The sequence below is a fragment of the Apus apus genome, chromosome Z, assembly GCF_020740795.1.
Source record: "Apus apus isolate bApuApu2 chromosome Z, bApuApu2.pri.cur, whole genome shotgun sequence".
Classification (NCBI taxonomy): domain Eukaryota; kingdom Metazoa; phylum Chordata; class Aves; order Apodiformes; family Apodidae; genus Apus; species Apus apus.
In genome coordinates this window covers 27,069,840-27,083,847 of record NC_067312.1, presented here as the reverse complement: position 1 = coordinate 27,083,847, position 14,008 = coordinate 27,069,840, and the positions used below count along the sequence as shown (strand labels likewise).

The 14,008-nt window shown below is 40.3% G+C and overlaps 1 protein-coding gene across 1 annotated transcript in view; it reads left to right on the top strand.

The window, feature by feature from the left end:
- The window catches only part of ARHGEF28 (Rho guanine nucleotide exchange factor 28), a 121,395-nt gene that overhangs the window by 19,675 nt on the left and 87,712 nt on the right, over window positions 1-14,008 (top strand). Inside the window, exons 3-4 of the mRNA XM_051642983.1 lie at window positions 3,359-3,506; window positions 5,342-5,635. Of these exons, the coding sequence (XP_051498943.1) occupies window positions 3,359-3,506; window positions 5,342-5,635 (442 nt within the window). The remainder of the gene's footprint in view (window positions 1-3,358; window positions 3,507-5,341; window positions 5,636-14,008) is intronic.

Sequence of the window (14,008 nt, the reverse complement as noted above, 5' to 3'; positions counted from 1 at the left end):
CTACTGACTGGTCAGCCTCACCTCCATCCCTGGAAAGATGATTGAACAGCTTGGTCTAGAGGTCATCTCTAAGCACATGGAAGAAAAGGAGGTTATCAGGAGTAGCCAACATGGATTCACCAAGGGGAAATCTGGTATGACTAATCTGATAGCCTTCTATGATGGATGTAGATTATATGTATGCTACATATGCAACATATTGCGTAATAATTATGTTAATTATACAATGACAATATTCAAATCTTTTAAAAAAATTAATAAATTCTGCTAATGTTGGAAAGGAATTGATCATAGTATGAGGTGCTTCCCTCTGGTTTTGCTCTGTCCTGTGAACACCATTTCTTTAGCAGGATATAGATACCTAACACTTACGGGAAGTATTGCTTAACATTCAGACCTGGCATTGAATAAATTTATTGTTTCACTAAGGGAAGATTGTGCTGAAGACAGAGATGCTTGAGTATTCAGGTTTAAATGTAGTGTTAGATACATTTTGAACAGCCATGGTGTTAAAATTATTTTAGTTTTCTAGTGCCTTTTCCAAAGGGTGGTTACCATATCTTTCCTTATTAAGAGCAAAGCTTCCTGAGAGTTTGTATATAGTACCTCCAAAGCATGGTGAGTATACCTTCCCAAACACAGGCTAAGAGGCTCTACCATGTGTAGATCTGGAGCCAAGGTGAGGGCTGTATCTCAGAGAGGAGGATGAGGTTGTATGGTAGAAGAGGAATTGTCCTGTGAGAGGGCAGGCAGCAGTGCAGCTGGCTTGGGGCATGGCTGCATGGGACAAGTGTTCTGCAAAGTACTGGAGGGACAGGAAGGGATGAAAGTTTAGAGGAGAACTCCAGTAGTAGAAGGAAACAATTGTAAAAGATTTTCAGGTGATGAGAAGGGGAGCTTACATACCTGCACCAAGGGTATTTTGGAGAGGAGTAGGTTAGAAGAAAAAAGACACTTTGAAGCTACAGCAAAAGACATTTGTGATGGCCTGAGCAGCAAAATGGTGCATGTTTTAGGAGTGACAACAAGGAAGATGATGATGGAACTCAACAACATGAAATGAGAACATCTGAAGATATGACGGACATGGTGGCAAATGGGAAATGCTAGTGATGATGATAGGAGCTTGTTCTTCATGAAATAACTGTGATGCCAGTTGTGGTCACCATCCAGCATCAAAAGAAGGTGCAGCTTGATATTACCTTGTGAAACTCTGCTGTCTTGGATTTCTCTCTGGTAGTATTGGTTTAACTCTCTTTTTGGATCATGTGGGGTTTTCCAAGTGAATCACTTAATTGTTTGGCTAGATAAAAGCTAGCTGCCAGTTTGCCTTCTCACTGTGAAATCTTTGCTTAAATAACTAGTAGTTTCTTCTTCTGGAAGGTTGAAAGGAGTGGGTTATGGCAAACCAGTTTTTCGTTGTATACATGAGCTTTCTACTCCATCGTTCCCCCCTCTTGCTTTTTCCTTCACCTGTTATAAGACAAGTTGTGAAATTGTCCTTCATCCCTGTTTATCATGCAGTGTGATCAGTTTAAGGTGTTCCTCTGTCCCTGCTGAGTCTAAATTTAAAAAGGAAAGTATAAGCCAGTGGCTACAATTTGAGCTTGATTTTTTTTTTTTCTAGAGTAGGCTTATGAAATGAGAAATATTGCCACAAAATATCTCCTTTGTTACACAGAGTTAGTGCAAAGAAGACGTGCAAGCTGGTTGGCTATGTAGTCCCTCAGTCTTAGGGGTCCAGAGAGTATAGAGGTGGTATGGGAGTTGTGGCCACAAGCATCCATGTGGATGAAATTCTGCTATGCTCCTGTGCACCAGGCTGCTGTCAGCTAAAGACCCACTGGAGCAGTCTGTGGAATGTCTTCAGGGACTTAACCTGCTTTTATCTTCCTAAAATAGACATCCTTAGTATTACTCCACATACAAAAAGGGCTAGTCACAGCAAAGATTTTAAAAAAGGGATGATAAACCAATATTAACATTAACAATAGTAATTATTACTACTACTACTACTACGATGATGATGATTATTATTATTGGTATAGGCATTCAAAACCCAAAGAGAATAAGGGAAAACATGTAGCAGTTATAGTAACACTTCTGGCTGCTAAAAAGGGGTACGTTGCCAGTTTCTGTGGATGACAGGCATGTCTGCTCTTGGTACTGGGCTCCTAACGTTGTTTACTTCTATCATCACAGAAACAATCCTATCTAAGGAAGATCTTGTGCATCAAACTAGCCTTTGCCTCTTCAGCTCTGGTTCAGTAGACCTGCGTGTATTTCAGAGGAAAACCAATGCAGGATTCACATTGTTTAAAGTGACAAGAAAGATGTCCTTGGGGAAGACAGGCAAAGGTATGATGTGGGGGCTGGCAAATGTCTCACTGCAGTAAAATGTATGTTTGACATATAATGAAGAGGGGAAGGAGCTGAATGCTTGTCAGGACAGTCAGGGGCATAACTGCTGTTTTCAACCATGGAAATTTCTGTGTTACAGTGTCATGCTATGGTGCAGGTTTTTACCAGACTTGTTTGTGGAGCTGGTGGAATCAGAGCTCTGGTACCTGTTTTGAATAGAGGCAGGGCAAGCGTCGTTTGGAAGTATGAATGGCTGAAATGTTCTGCAGTATGTTTTCCAGAAAACACCACTTCTGCCTGTTGCTGGGGCAGTTCTGTCTTATTTAGAACAACTATGGCAGCCAGGGATGGGTGTGGAGCACAAGGTCGTCCTCTTAGAGGAAATGCAACTTTGTCTAAATTTCCTCCCTCAGACATGTCAGACATTGGTTATTGTTTGCTCTTCTCAGATCCCTTTCCTGTTCTTTTTTGAAACTATTGTATGACAGATTTTTCTTGGCTGGTTGCTTTCTATTTACTACAAAGAAACTCCTGAGCAGGTATCTGGAAGTACTGTGCACTCTTTGGAACCAGAATAATCAGTTGTAGAATTACATCAATGCTTTTGTTTTGTAAACTGAGTCTAAGATAATTTTTAGCACTTTTGCATTTTTATTTTTTTTTAACACAAAGCCTGCTTTTGTAAATAGAAAATTGCTTAGGTTCCCTGGCTTGCTTATTTTGATACTTTTAAAATAAGTTAGCTATATTTGGTGTGGGTCAGGATGAAAGGAATTAGTTGAAAGACATTGTTTAAAAGGCAGTTTTTAAAATTACCCCTACTTGTGCAGGCATAAACCCAGTGTTCTGTTCCAAGAGAAAGTAGAAAACTGCAGATTGGCCATTGTGTAATAGGGTTGAAAAGGTTTTAATAAACCTTTAATAAAGTATTTATCAATGGATTTGCTGGATGTGCGAAATTTACTGGATGTTTCTGAAAAACACTTTCATTTTTCAGGGACAGGTGGCTATACATGCAAAATTTGATAAAGACATTTACCTCCCAGAGGATGCTGAGTTTTACTTTGTTTATGATGGGTCCCTGAAGAGGCACATAATGTTTGCTGAGCGACTTAGTGACAACACTCTTCAGTCCATTGTTCCAGGTGAGTGTTAACTCCCGTTTATATTTTTCATCTCTCTCATCTCTTTGCTATACCCCAACCCCATCTCAAAGCTTGGCACAACTGGACAGTTTGGAATAGCTCTATTTTATGGGTCTGTAATGGAGGAAATGCAGGAATTGAATGACGGCCTTTAGGATCCAGGCTGAGTTTGACTGACCGTAGGTGATTCTGCCTTTCATAGCAATCTACGCCACCACAGTATCAGGCATAGACAGTGTTCCTGGGCTTGCACAGTTGAGTGTGCATTTACCTGCATTCTTCAGGGATAAAATAATTTTTTATATTAAGTAATTCTATGCCACAACTGTTAATCTACAGGCATCCTAACACCTGCAAAAGTAATGTTTTTGTCTGAGCCTTGCCTGCATACAGCCATCAGCCTGTCTTGCAAGGCACTCGTGGTGGAGGTGCATGATTCTCAGAGCTCTGCTGGAGCTGTACACAGTGCAGAGGTGTCACTCAAACTGTTCCAGGGATATCTCACTGCAAAAAGGGTAGATTAGTATTGCCTCCCAGACAGCTCTTTGCCTTGGTGCTGTCCCTGTCATGGATGTAACATAAACCCTGGTTGTCATCTTTATTGTGTGCTTTGTGACCTTTGCATTTGTGTGAGTGGGTGGCTACAGACATGATGTACCTGTGCAATAGCATCTGCTTGTTATTTGTTCTTGTTTTCTAAAGGGGGTTTAGAATCTGAAAATAACAACTGAGTAACTATCATTACAAGGGTACTCCTTTGATCCTGTAAGTTGTAAATTATTGTAATGGATTATAGTTGGAGAAAATGCAATGCATGGATTATTTCAGGGTGGCAGAGTTTTTTAAGAGGCCTGAAATGACACCGTTAAATGATTTCTTCTGGGCTAGAAATAAAAACAGGAGGTTACAGGCAACACTTAATCCTCTGCCTGCTTCCAACAGAAGCCACGAACAGATGAAAATAAATTGTGAGATTAAAATATAGCCCTGCTGATGTTGGTGTTGTTTTGTAGTGGCCAAATTAAACATAGGGGAATGCAGAGCCTTTAAAAACAACTGCAGATGTGGTAAGTACATGCTTCCTTCTGCAGTTACTGGATTGCCTATGTACTTGTAGTTATTCAGGGATGTTTTGAAAACTTTATATATGTACCCATAGTTTGTCATGGTTAGCTTGCCAGTGAGAGGTACAGCTTGTAACTCTTATAGATGTATGGCATCCATCCTTACTTAGGTGGCAAAGGAGGAGTGCACAAGGTGCTTAAGAAATTTGCAAGACAAACTCCCATGGACTTCAGGGGTTGCAGTTGTAAGTTAGAGCATTCATATCAAGTTTAATCAAGTCTGCCAAAAGCACAAAGCCTGCATTAAGAGCTTCTGGGTTTTGGCCTATGTGGAGTCACTGGGTAGGTGCAAAATGGGTGTTAATAAAATAGATGTACTATTCAGAGTTTGTGTTGCAGGCCACTCCACCACTATTTTTATGAGTGCCTCACTTTTCTCAATTTTCATCCAATAAAGTTCAGGCTTTTGATTTGTGAAATTTCATCATGATATGGTTACCTGTTCTTTCCATTGTGGTTAATGAACCCAGAAAGACTGGTTCTTGAGTTAATTATGTCAATGTAATTGGGAGGACTGATGGTTCATAGTCTAGTTGAATTGAAGTTCATCACCAGAAGTGGTTGGTGGATGCACTATGACAGATGTAATTAGAGAGAAGAATAATTCTGGGTGAGTGGTCACAGCTTTTAGAGATGAGGGGGAAAGAGGAAAAACTACTGTATTTTCTCAACATAGATAATGATATTGATTAATTTACATTATAATTACAGGCCATGGATGCCAAGAGGCAGTTTCTGTCTCTGTGTTAATGTACACAAGGGGATGCTCACCTGTGGTTCTTGGCAGCTGTCCCGTCACTTACAGAGAGAATCTGTCTTGCAAGTTGTCTCGCTTTCTGGTCAATCATGCTGAATGTGTCACTACCGCTAGTCACAAGATGTTGCTGGACACATTTGGCCTGAGGATAAAAGATCTGCAGTCCTTGGATAACGATTTGATGATGGCTGTTGCTCATGAAGAATTGCCATCAACCTGGAACATCGTTGGAGGCTGCTTAGAAGGTGGTAAGGTTTGATTTTAAGCTGGAAATCTTTTAGTAGTCCTTTGGTGCACAGTTCACAGCAGAGCATCCCACTGTTTTATCCCACATTCTCAACCCTTGTGCTTGGTTTTGTGGTTAAGATGAAAAATTGTTCAATTATAAGAGGAATAATCAGATATTTGGTTTGTGCCCAAAGGTTTAAAAACAGATAATAAAGGTTATTGTGACTCTTTTCTCTCCAGAAGCTTTTTGTGCCTTTTCTCACTGTGAATTCAGTTCTTTATTTATAAATAGACTCTGCCTTCGCAAGATTAAAGAGCTGTCTGTTTTAAAAAAGAAAATTGTAGCAGCATAGACGTATTGCTGCCATGATTCCAACCAAGTGAGGTATTTTAATTACACAGTCAAAAAGGAGATGGTCATAAAACTGAAGAATATGTTAGTGTAGGCATTCTGGTGTACATATAAATTATGTAAGCATATTTTTAATCATGGTTCTGATAGTGCTTATGCTTTTGTTATGACCATGTTCATTCTTTGCTGAGAATATAATTAAAGAAGTCTTGTGACTTTAATTATTATTTTAGATGAAATGGGACAAAAATATACGTGAAACTTTACATTAGGGTACACTGTTGAAAACTTTTGTAACAAAATCAGGTGAAATTTTCCTGGTTTCAGGTTTCATTGCAAACATGAAACTGTAGTTAGGTTTTGCTGAAGAGTATAATTTTTTTTGCAGACCTCGCTGATGTATAGCTGAGATTGGAAGCAGAGTCAAACTCAACGGCTTCACATGTTTTTAACTGAAAATTTGGTACTTTTGGCTGTTTTCCTTTTAGTACTTTAAATTGCTAAAAATTGGAGGGCAGACAGTTTCCATATGAGCCAAAGTGAAAGAGAGACTGATGTGAGCTTTTTGAGAAGTGAGAACACAGCACTTAGCCCAGTTCTTTGGGTGAGGACTTTTTTCCCATCTTAAATCTTTGTAATTCTTAATGACAGCTTGAAATCTGCTACTGCCTTCCTCAGGAGAAGGATGGTTTTTGTCTGTTGTAAACAGCTCTTTCAAGACATGTAAAAACAAATACCAAGTCTCATTCAAACATTGGCTAGTCAGGAAAGAAAAAGCCTCACAAAACAACTGTTATTTGTTTCATTTTGGTGTGTAGTAAATATTTGTTCACATGACTCAACTTCTGGAATGGCTGTTGGATCTTAGCAATTGAAGATCTTCATTCAAATCCTGAAGAAATCAGCTGCAAGTTTGTTCACAGATTTGGCTAAGATTTTCATCAAAACCGTTTGAAGCCTAACCCGGAAGCACCAACAGTGTACCAGTGATGCTGAGAGGTGCTTGAGCAAAGCCAGCTGTGTACCTGTTTGTTTGAAACATGGGAGAGTTTATGCTGGATGTTTTGTGGGTCAGGAGAGTTGGAGATCAGCTCAGCTGGTACCAGACTAAGGCAGGGCAGCCAATACCTAAATAGCAAAATTATTTAAGGTTTAGTTATGGTAGTTGTTAATTTTCAGGCTTACTCCAACATTTATATGGAAAAGAGTATGTTGCCCTCATGAGACTTTTATAGGACTTGTACGTTTTGTTTCTATGTATTTTTCTTACTTTTTTCATTGTTCAGATTTAGCTAGTAAACATAAACAAAATTTGAATACAGCAGAAAAGGAGAAGTGTGTGCTCCAGTCACTATGCATTCTCTGTGAACTTCTGCCGTGTTAGGTGAGCATGTGTTGAGCATGCTGCTTTAGTGGTTGCCTCATAGGCACTGTTGCACTGAAGAGGTGACATTTGCCTTTGTAGCCCAGTCATTGGTCTTAAATGAAGCTGGGATCTTTCCTCTTGTTTCTGAATAAAAACCCCACAATTGGTCCAAATTCCTGGGCCTGGTAGTCATGTTCATGCACAACAAAGAATTCTCAGTACAGTCGTGCCTGGGCAGTGCTTACCAGCCACCCTTCTTGAGTGGAGGGCTCCCAAAAGCTTTCTGCAACTGCTTCTCCTTCAGCCCAAGCAAGGTCAGTCACTCCCTTTTTCTCTTAGACATCCATGCTGGGGCTGGGCCTCGCATCGTTTTTGATATCCTCTGAGCAGTTTGTATAATTTTTCTTAGGCTCCAGTTTCCTTTCTTTCTCCTTTCTGAGAGTATAGTTTTGATTGTTTTTACAGCCATATTGTCCTTTCACCTGACTCTGAGAAGCCCCAACTCATAGTGCTTCCCCGTGCTGTCCCCATCACTGTGTTTTTGTCCCCAAAACCAAGAGGGCAAGCACAAACAAGGTTTTCATGTGGCTGAGGGAGCTCTGTGTGTGCAGGGAAGGGGGAGAGAGGGAGGGAGGAAAGGAGGGATGAAGGGAGAAGAGGATGGACTGGAGCAAGAGGACTTCAGATCTCAGCATAGGTGAGAAGTGGAAGAGAAGGTTCTTAATCTTCCACCATGAGGTGATCAAAGGTTGTTGCAGCATTCTGTTTCTTCCCCATGCACCAAAAGATCAAAATGGATGAGAAACAGAATTTATGAAGATTTAGAAAGAGGATGGGATCTTTGCCTACCTGCAGTCCCTTCAGCTCCTTGCCCCAAAGCTGTGATGGTATCCAGACACTTACCAGTGACAGGATGTTCTTTTTACTATTGGTGTTGTGAAAGATGTGGGTGCTATCATCCATCACTAGTTAGGACTTCATACTTGTGAGACTCTTATCAGTTTTCAGAGCTGCTGAGCTGTTTTTATTAGGGAAAAAATACTTCTGATTGACACATCACTGGAGAAAATTATTGCACCATCTGGTGGTTTTGGACCTCATTAATTTCATGAGGATTTAAAGACACACGGTTGATGGGAAGACAGAATAATAATTTATTCATAGGAGTTTTGGTATTCAGAAGAAGTGTTTGTATTTCCCTTATAAGGTATTAAAAGTATTCAATAAAGAGAGGGCCTGGATTGTCTAGGGACCATTACATATAATTCAGGAATTTAATACAAGTTGCACAGGTTAGGACTTGCTAGCCACATTATTTAGAGTTCAAAAAAAGAAACAAGACAGCAACCTTTCAGTAATCTTAACTTCTAGTAAGTGTCTGTGTAACAACCATGTCAGGAGCTGCTCACAAACTGGTCAGATGTTGGAATTTCCTGGCCCACAAGCACTTTACTGCTAGAGGAAACTAGGAACCCAACAGAGGTGCTATGCTTAGATGTTTATTTGTTGGTGGGTTTGAAGAAAGGGGATGAAGGGGTAGAGAGGAGAGCAAGAGAGAAGCTGATTTTCTTGCTGATTGCACCCTCATAAAAGGTATTTTCCTTCTGAAAGCTGGATTATTCAATTTATGTAGGTAATAGGTATTAAATACTAAGATGGGACACTTTTTTGAAGTTACTAAAAAAAAAACCCCAACAATCTTCCCACTGTTTTTCAGTTTACTAAAAGAAAAGAAGACAGAAGGATGGAGTGGTTTAATCTGGATGAGAAAAATCCTTCCAAGTAGCCTTTTCTCTCCTGTTACCATCAGGTTAGGGCAATATTTTAGGGCTGGCAGCCTGCAAGAAATATCAGGCGTGGTCCATTCAGCATCTTCAGTGCAACTTTTTTGCCCTTGATACATTCAGGCTTATATGTCCCTTGGCTGTTGGAGGGGTAGCAGGAGCACCAGATTGTGGACCTTGCAAGGAGTCAACCTTGCATACAGGAGGTTGAGGGTGTCTCAGTTTCTGATGGTTTTAAGGGCATTTCTGGGAGGCTGAGTTCAGGTTGTCTGCATGACTTAACTGTGCTGGTAATCAAACAAGAACAGTCACTGCTGGCTTTGCCTCTACAGTAATCTTCAAAACTAATTTTCAAGAGGAAGAATGAGCTTTTAAGGCTGTAAGTAGAAGCAATAAAATTACAGACTGAATTATTAAAATTAACTGTGGATGATAGGGAAGGGAACAGTGTTTATCCTTATTTAATTCCCTTTCATGAAGAAAGAGAATTTAATATTTTTATATTTCATAAATGGTTCTGAATTGTTTTCTAGAATAGGTCTTGTGGAGTGAGCTGAAGTACCCAACCTCGCTGCTTTATAGTCTGCCTTTGGGGAACACTCTTCCATTTCTGTGGCATTATTTACTTTATTGCCCTTTTTGTGCCCTTTTCTTTCTGAATTTTGTTACTATTTTCACATGGTGTTAAACACATTCCTGCTAAGCTGCACCAGTTCAAACCTGGTTGGTGCATGTTGTGTTTTTGATCTAAGTTAAAGACAATTCTGTCTGTGCCTTCAGTTTGTATTTTAGGTTTATTTTTTTTCTGAGGAAGGGAGAGGGGGGCAAAGTGCCTCTTTTCCTTCATGGAATTAGGAAAACACTGGGAAGAGCAGAGAAATATTTCTAGGTGTGATGAGATTTTTGAGGAGAGGTAATATATTTTTTTGGTTAGACAGTTTAGGGAGGTTAGAGAAACAGAGTATTCTTTGGCCCTATAGAAGTCTGGCCCTATAGAAGTCTGTCCCTTTGGAAACTGTGCAGAACAGAGGGAGGAGGATGCTAGTCTGGGCACTGGGAATCAGAGGAGCGTCTCCCAGTTCCTGCTGCTGACCAAGAGACCTGTGGCATGAGGCAAGATATTGGCAAGCACGCTTCAACCTGTGTGTCTCCAGCAAGTGTATGATCCTCCTCTATCTGTGAGTGATGATAATAGCAGAGAGAATACATTTGAGATCCCCCAGCCATTGATGGACTTTTTGGGAAAAGCCCCAAGCATTTGGAGGAGATGGGGATATGCAGAGTGACAGTAGAGCAAGTACTGTAAGAGATACAAGAGACTGAGTTTCCTGTTTAAGGTGATATTTAAGGAGTGGGGCTCAGGAGCCTGCTCTGCTGGAGAGACCAGCAGTTCTGGTCTTAAGCTTTGACCAGAGCTGTGGTTTGACCCAGACTGCAGCTTTGGGTCAGCACTGGGCTGGAGAGCCCTTCTCTGTTCCAGGCTGAGGCAGTGTCCCTGCCTGTTGTTGAGCACTCCGGTGGCACTGAATAAACAAGGGTCTTAAGCTAAACAGCTCGAGGAAGTTTTTGGATGCAGTAAAAAAGAATCAGGAACATCCCTGTGCTAACAGAAACCATCTCTTGTAGTGTTTTGCATCTTTGTTGGTGTCACCCAAGCAGTAAAGTCAACTAAAACTTCACCTGATGGTGTAGGTGGTGGCATTGTGTGCAGGCTTTGCTGCACAGAGCTGATGGAAGGCTTCTCTAACTCTTCTGCTGCTAAAAATGCTGGGACAAGACTCCTTAAAGTCTACCTTTGAGGTGGAGCTTCACCTTCCCCCATCTCCTCCATTTCTTCTGCAACATTGATGCCAGCCTGGATCTTAGTTGATCAAGGTATGGCGAATAGGGGAACTAATTTTAAAAAAGGGCGATATTCCAGATATTTGGTAATGGAAAGGGGAGATGTCACCATAGCCCTCTGCTCAGATGGGCTGTTATGTACCTGACTTTGTGCATGGCAGCCACTGTTTATTGACAAGACCAGTTGTGTATGTTTTTGCAGGAACAAAGTGCACTCACGGTGGCTTTATAAACAATCTCATACCCAGTGGAGAAATGAAAAAATGAACAGTAATACCCAAAAGTATGAAGCCATGAAAAACTGGAATTCTTCAGCCTGTTTTGATGTCTCCCTCTGCTTTCCAAGTCACAAGTCTTGAGGTTTTTAGTCTCCTTCCAGGAAATGAATGAGATTCATAGCCCAGAGAAGGCTTAGTCATTGCTGTCAGAGAGAAATATTTGGTTTTAGCTTATTGTTTTGGAGATTGGAAGGGATTCAGGTGCAAGGAAGAACTAAGGCTTTATTTAATGTTTAAAGCAGACTGTGTTTGGCTTAGCTCTGTGTAACTCAGTGTTCTGGCTGGGTAATTGGGATGTGATGCAAAACAGTGCCCTGATTGTGCCTGTCTTTTACAGCACCACGTGCCTTGCAGTAGCTGACCCTGTATGAATCAGCCACCAGTGCATCTTTAAACTCTTAGGCATTGTTGGTTTTGTGTCTTGATGGAAAATGGTATTTTATACCACATATTTTTTTTTAAATGGTATTTATACAATTTAAATATTAATATATTGAAGAAGCCTTGTGTTTTATTTTTTCCTTTTTTAATTCTTCCTCCTTGCCACTGAATGCAATTGAATTAACTATGGTTTTTTTCACAATTTTTTAAAAATTACTTTGTTGTTGTTATTGTATTGCTTTTTTTCTTTTCTCTCCATTTTGCCACATTTGAAATATTTCTCAAGGAATGAGGAAAAGAAAGTTAGAAGTGTGAGAAGGTGCCATTTGTTCTGTCACAGTGAAAAGCTATTAAGAGGTGGTGAAAGAGGAGAATTGAAACTGGAAATTGTTCTTAAGAGAAAAAAGCTAAAACACAGTTTTGTCATAACTTTACCTTTTTTTATATTGCAAATATTTTCTTTTTAGGTAGGTCTATTTAAAAAGCTTATTACCACTTACGGTGTCTCTTTGGGTTTTTGCTTTGATATTACTGATCCTGGAGTAGAGCCACAATAGAATTTGGGTGGAAGGGGTCCCTGGAGATGGCCCGGTTCTACTCTCTGCTTGGAGCAGGGCTAGCTTCATTGTTGGATGACCTTGCTCAGGGTCAGGTTTTGAGCACCTCCAAGGGTGGATAGTTTGTATCCTCCTGTGTGACCTGTCCCAGTGTTTTTTCCCTTGTGGGGAAAAATACTTTCTTTGTATTGAAAAAAAACATATTTATCTTTCCATTTATCCTTCCAGCTTTACAATTTGTATTTCAGATTTTAGTATCATGAAGATATTACTAATTGCTTCAGGTCACCAGATTCTGCTCACTCTTGTGCAATCCACATGGGAGCGACTCCAGCTGGTGGTGCTGCCAGCTGGTTCTGCTACCGTGTGCGTTCAAGCTTGCCATGTCCAAATTAGCTTAAGGTTAGATGTAGGTTGTTAGGTTGGGCAGATAAAAATAGTTACTAGAATATTTGTGGTGAGATAATATAAGTTATAATTTTAGATTGTGTTTTAAGACTACAAAGATTAATTACTGTTTATTAGGTGGTGGTTGTTTTGTTTTGTTTTTAAACTAGGTCCTTTTGTAGGAAACTTATTCATACTGCACTGTTTCCAAGATTTGGCCACCAGAAGAGTAACTTTATATGCTCCAGTGTTGGAGCAGAGAGAAGGCTATCCCTCATTAGGCAAGGCCTCCTAAGGGCTTTCTTTCTGCCGAGTGCTTTTTTACAGTGTTAAAACATACATTGAAACTCAGTGGCCTCAGGCCAAAGTTTTCATCAGGGGGTGGAGTTCAGAGTAAAGTTTGTCTTCTTGTTTATGTGTTTTTAATCTGAGGGTTGAGGTGTGGTTAGTATCTAATCAGGTGCTTAGTGTGCTTAATACTGGTTGATATATTTGCATATGGTTTAATTACATGGATTTATTTGCTGGCTGCTTATTAACACTATTTATTGAAAAAAAAAGTTCTAATTGGAAACATCTGAAGAACCTGCTTTTATGTCTAAAGTGGGACTTTAGAAGAATATCAGTTCTCCAGACCAAGGAGCAATTCTGGAAGCTCATTTTTTTAGCGAACATTTTAACCTGGAAATGCAAAATGTTTGTTTGGGGGCTATGTTTTGGACCACAGCATTTCCTGGGCATCTAAACTTGAGCTTCCTAGTGCACATATAAACACACCAGATGAGGGAGGGAGTGCTGGTGCCTGGCTTCCAACTGTGCTCTGGTGGGATCGATACTGGTGGCAAAGCCTTGAGTCTGCTAAAATCCTTGTAGGGAAAACTCTCTGAAGTACAGAAGTAGCACTGGGGCCACTGCAAAGCACAGATGATGTTATCAGTCTCTGTTCAGAAACGTAACTAGGGAAAGAGAAGATACTGGCACACATTTTCATAATGTATCTGAATGGTTAGGGCATTCTCTGAGCAAGTGAGACACTCAAGCTTCCAGCATAATTTTTCACATCTGATGACAGTATAATGAGAACTGGATCCATGTCCAAGCAGCAGAGACTTTGCCCAGCTGATTTTTGCCTTACCGTCAGTCTGCTGCATTCTTGGTCTTCTGCCCTGTATCCCTTAGATTTCCTTCTGCACCATGACCCATTTTCAGTCCTTGTCCATAGCAAGAGGATTGGAGTAGCTGATCTTTAAAGGTCTCTTTTGGCCTGAGACATTCTACAGTCCCATAAAATTGTTTAGCAAAGCAGTTCTTCAAATGTTTGAGTTGGATTAAGTGGACTTAAAGGTTGCAGGTACTTGAAAACTATGAAACAAATTTATTGCCCAAAACCTGGGGAAAAATTAAGTCTTGCATTGGCAGGCTAATATGCCAGATCACATGCAGGAA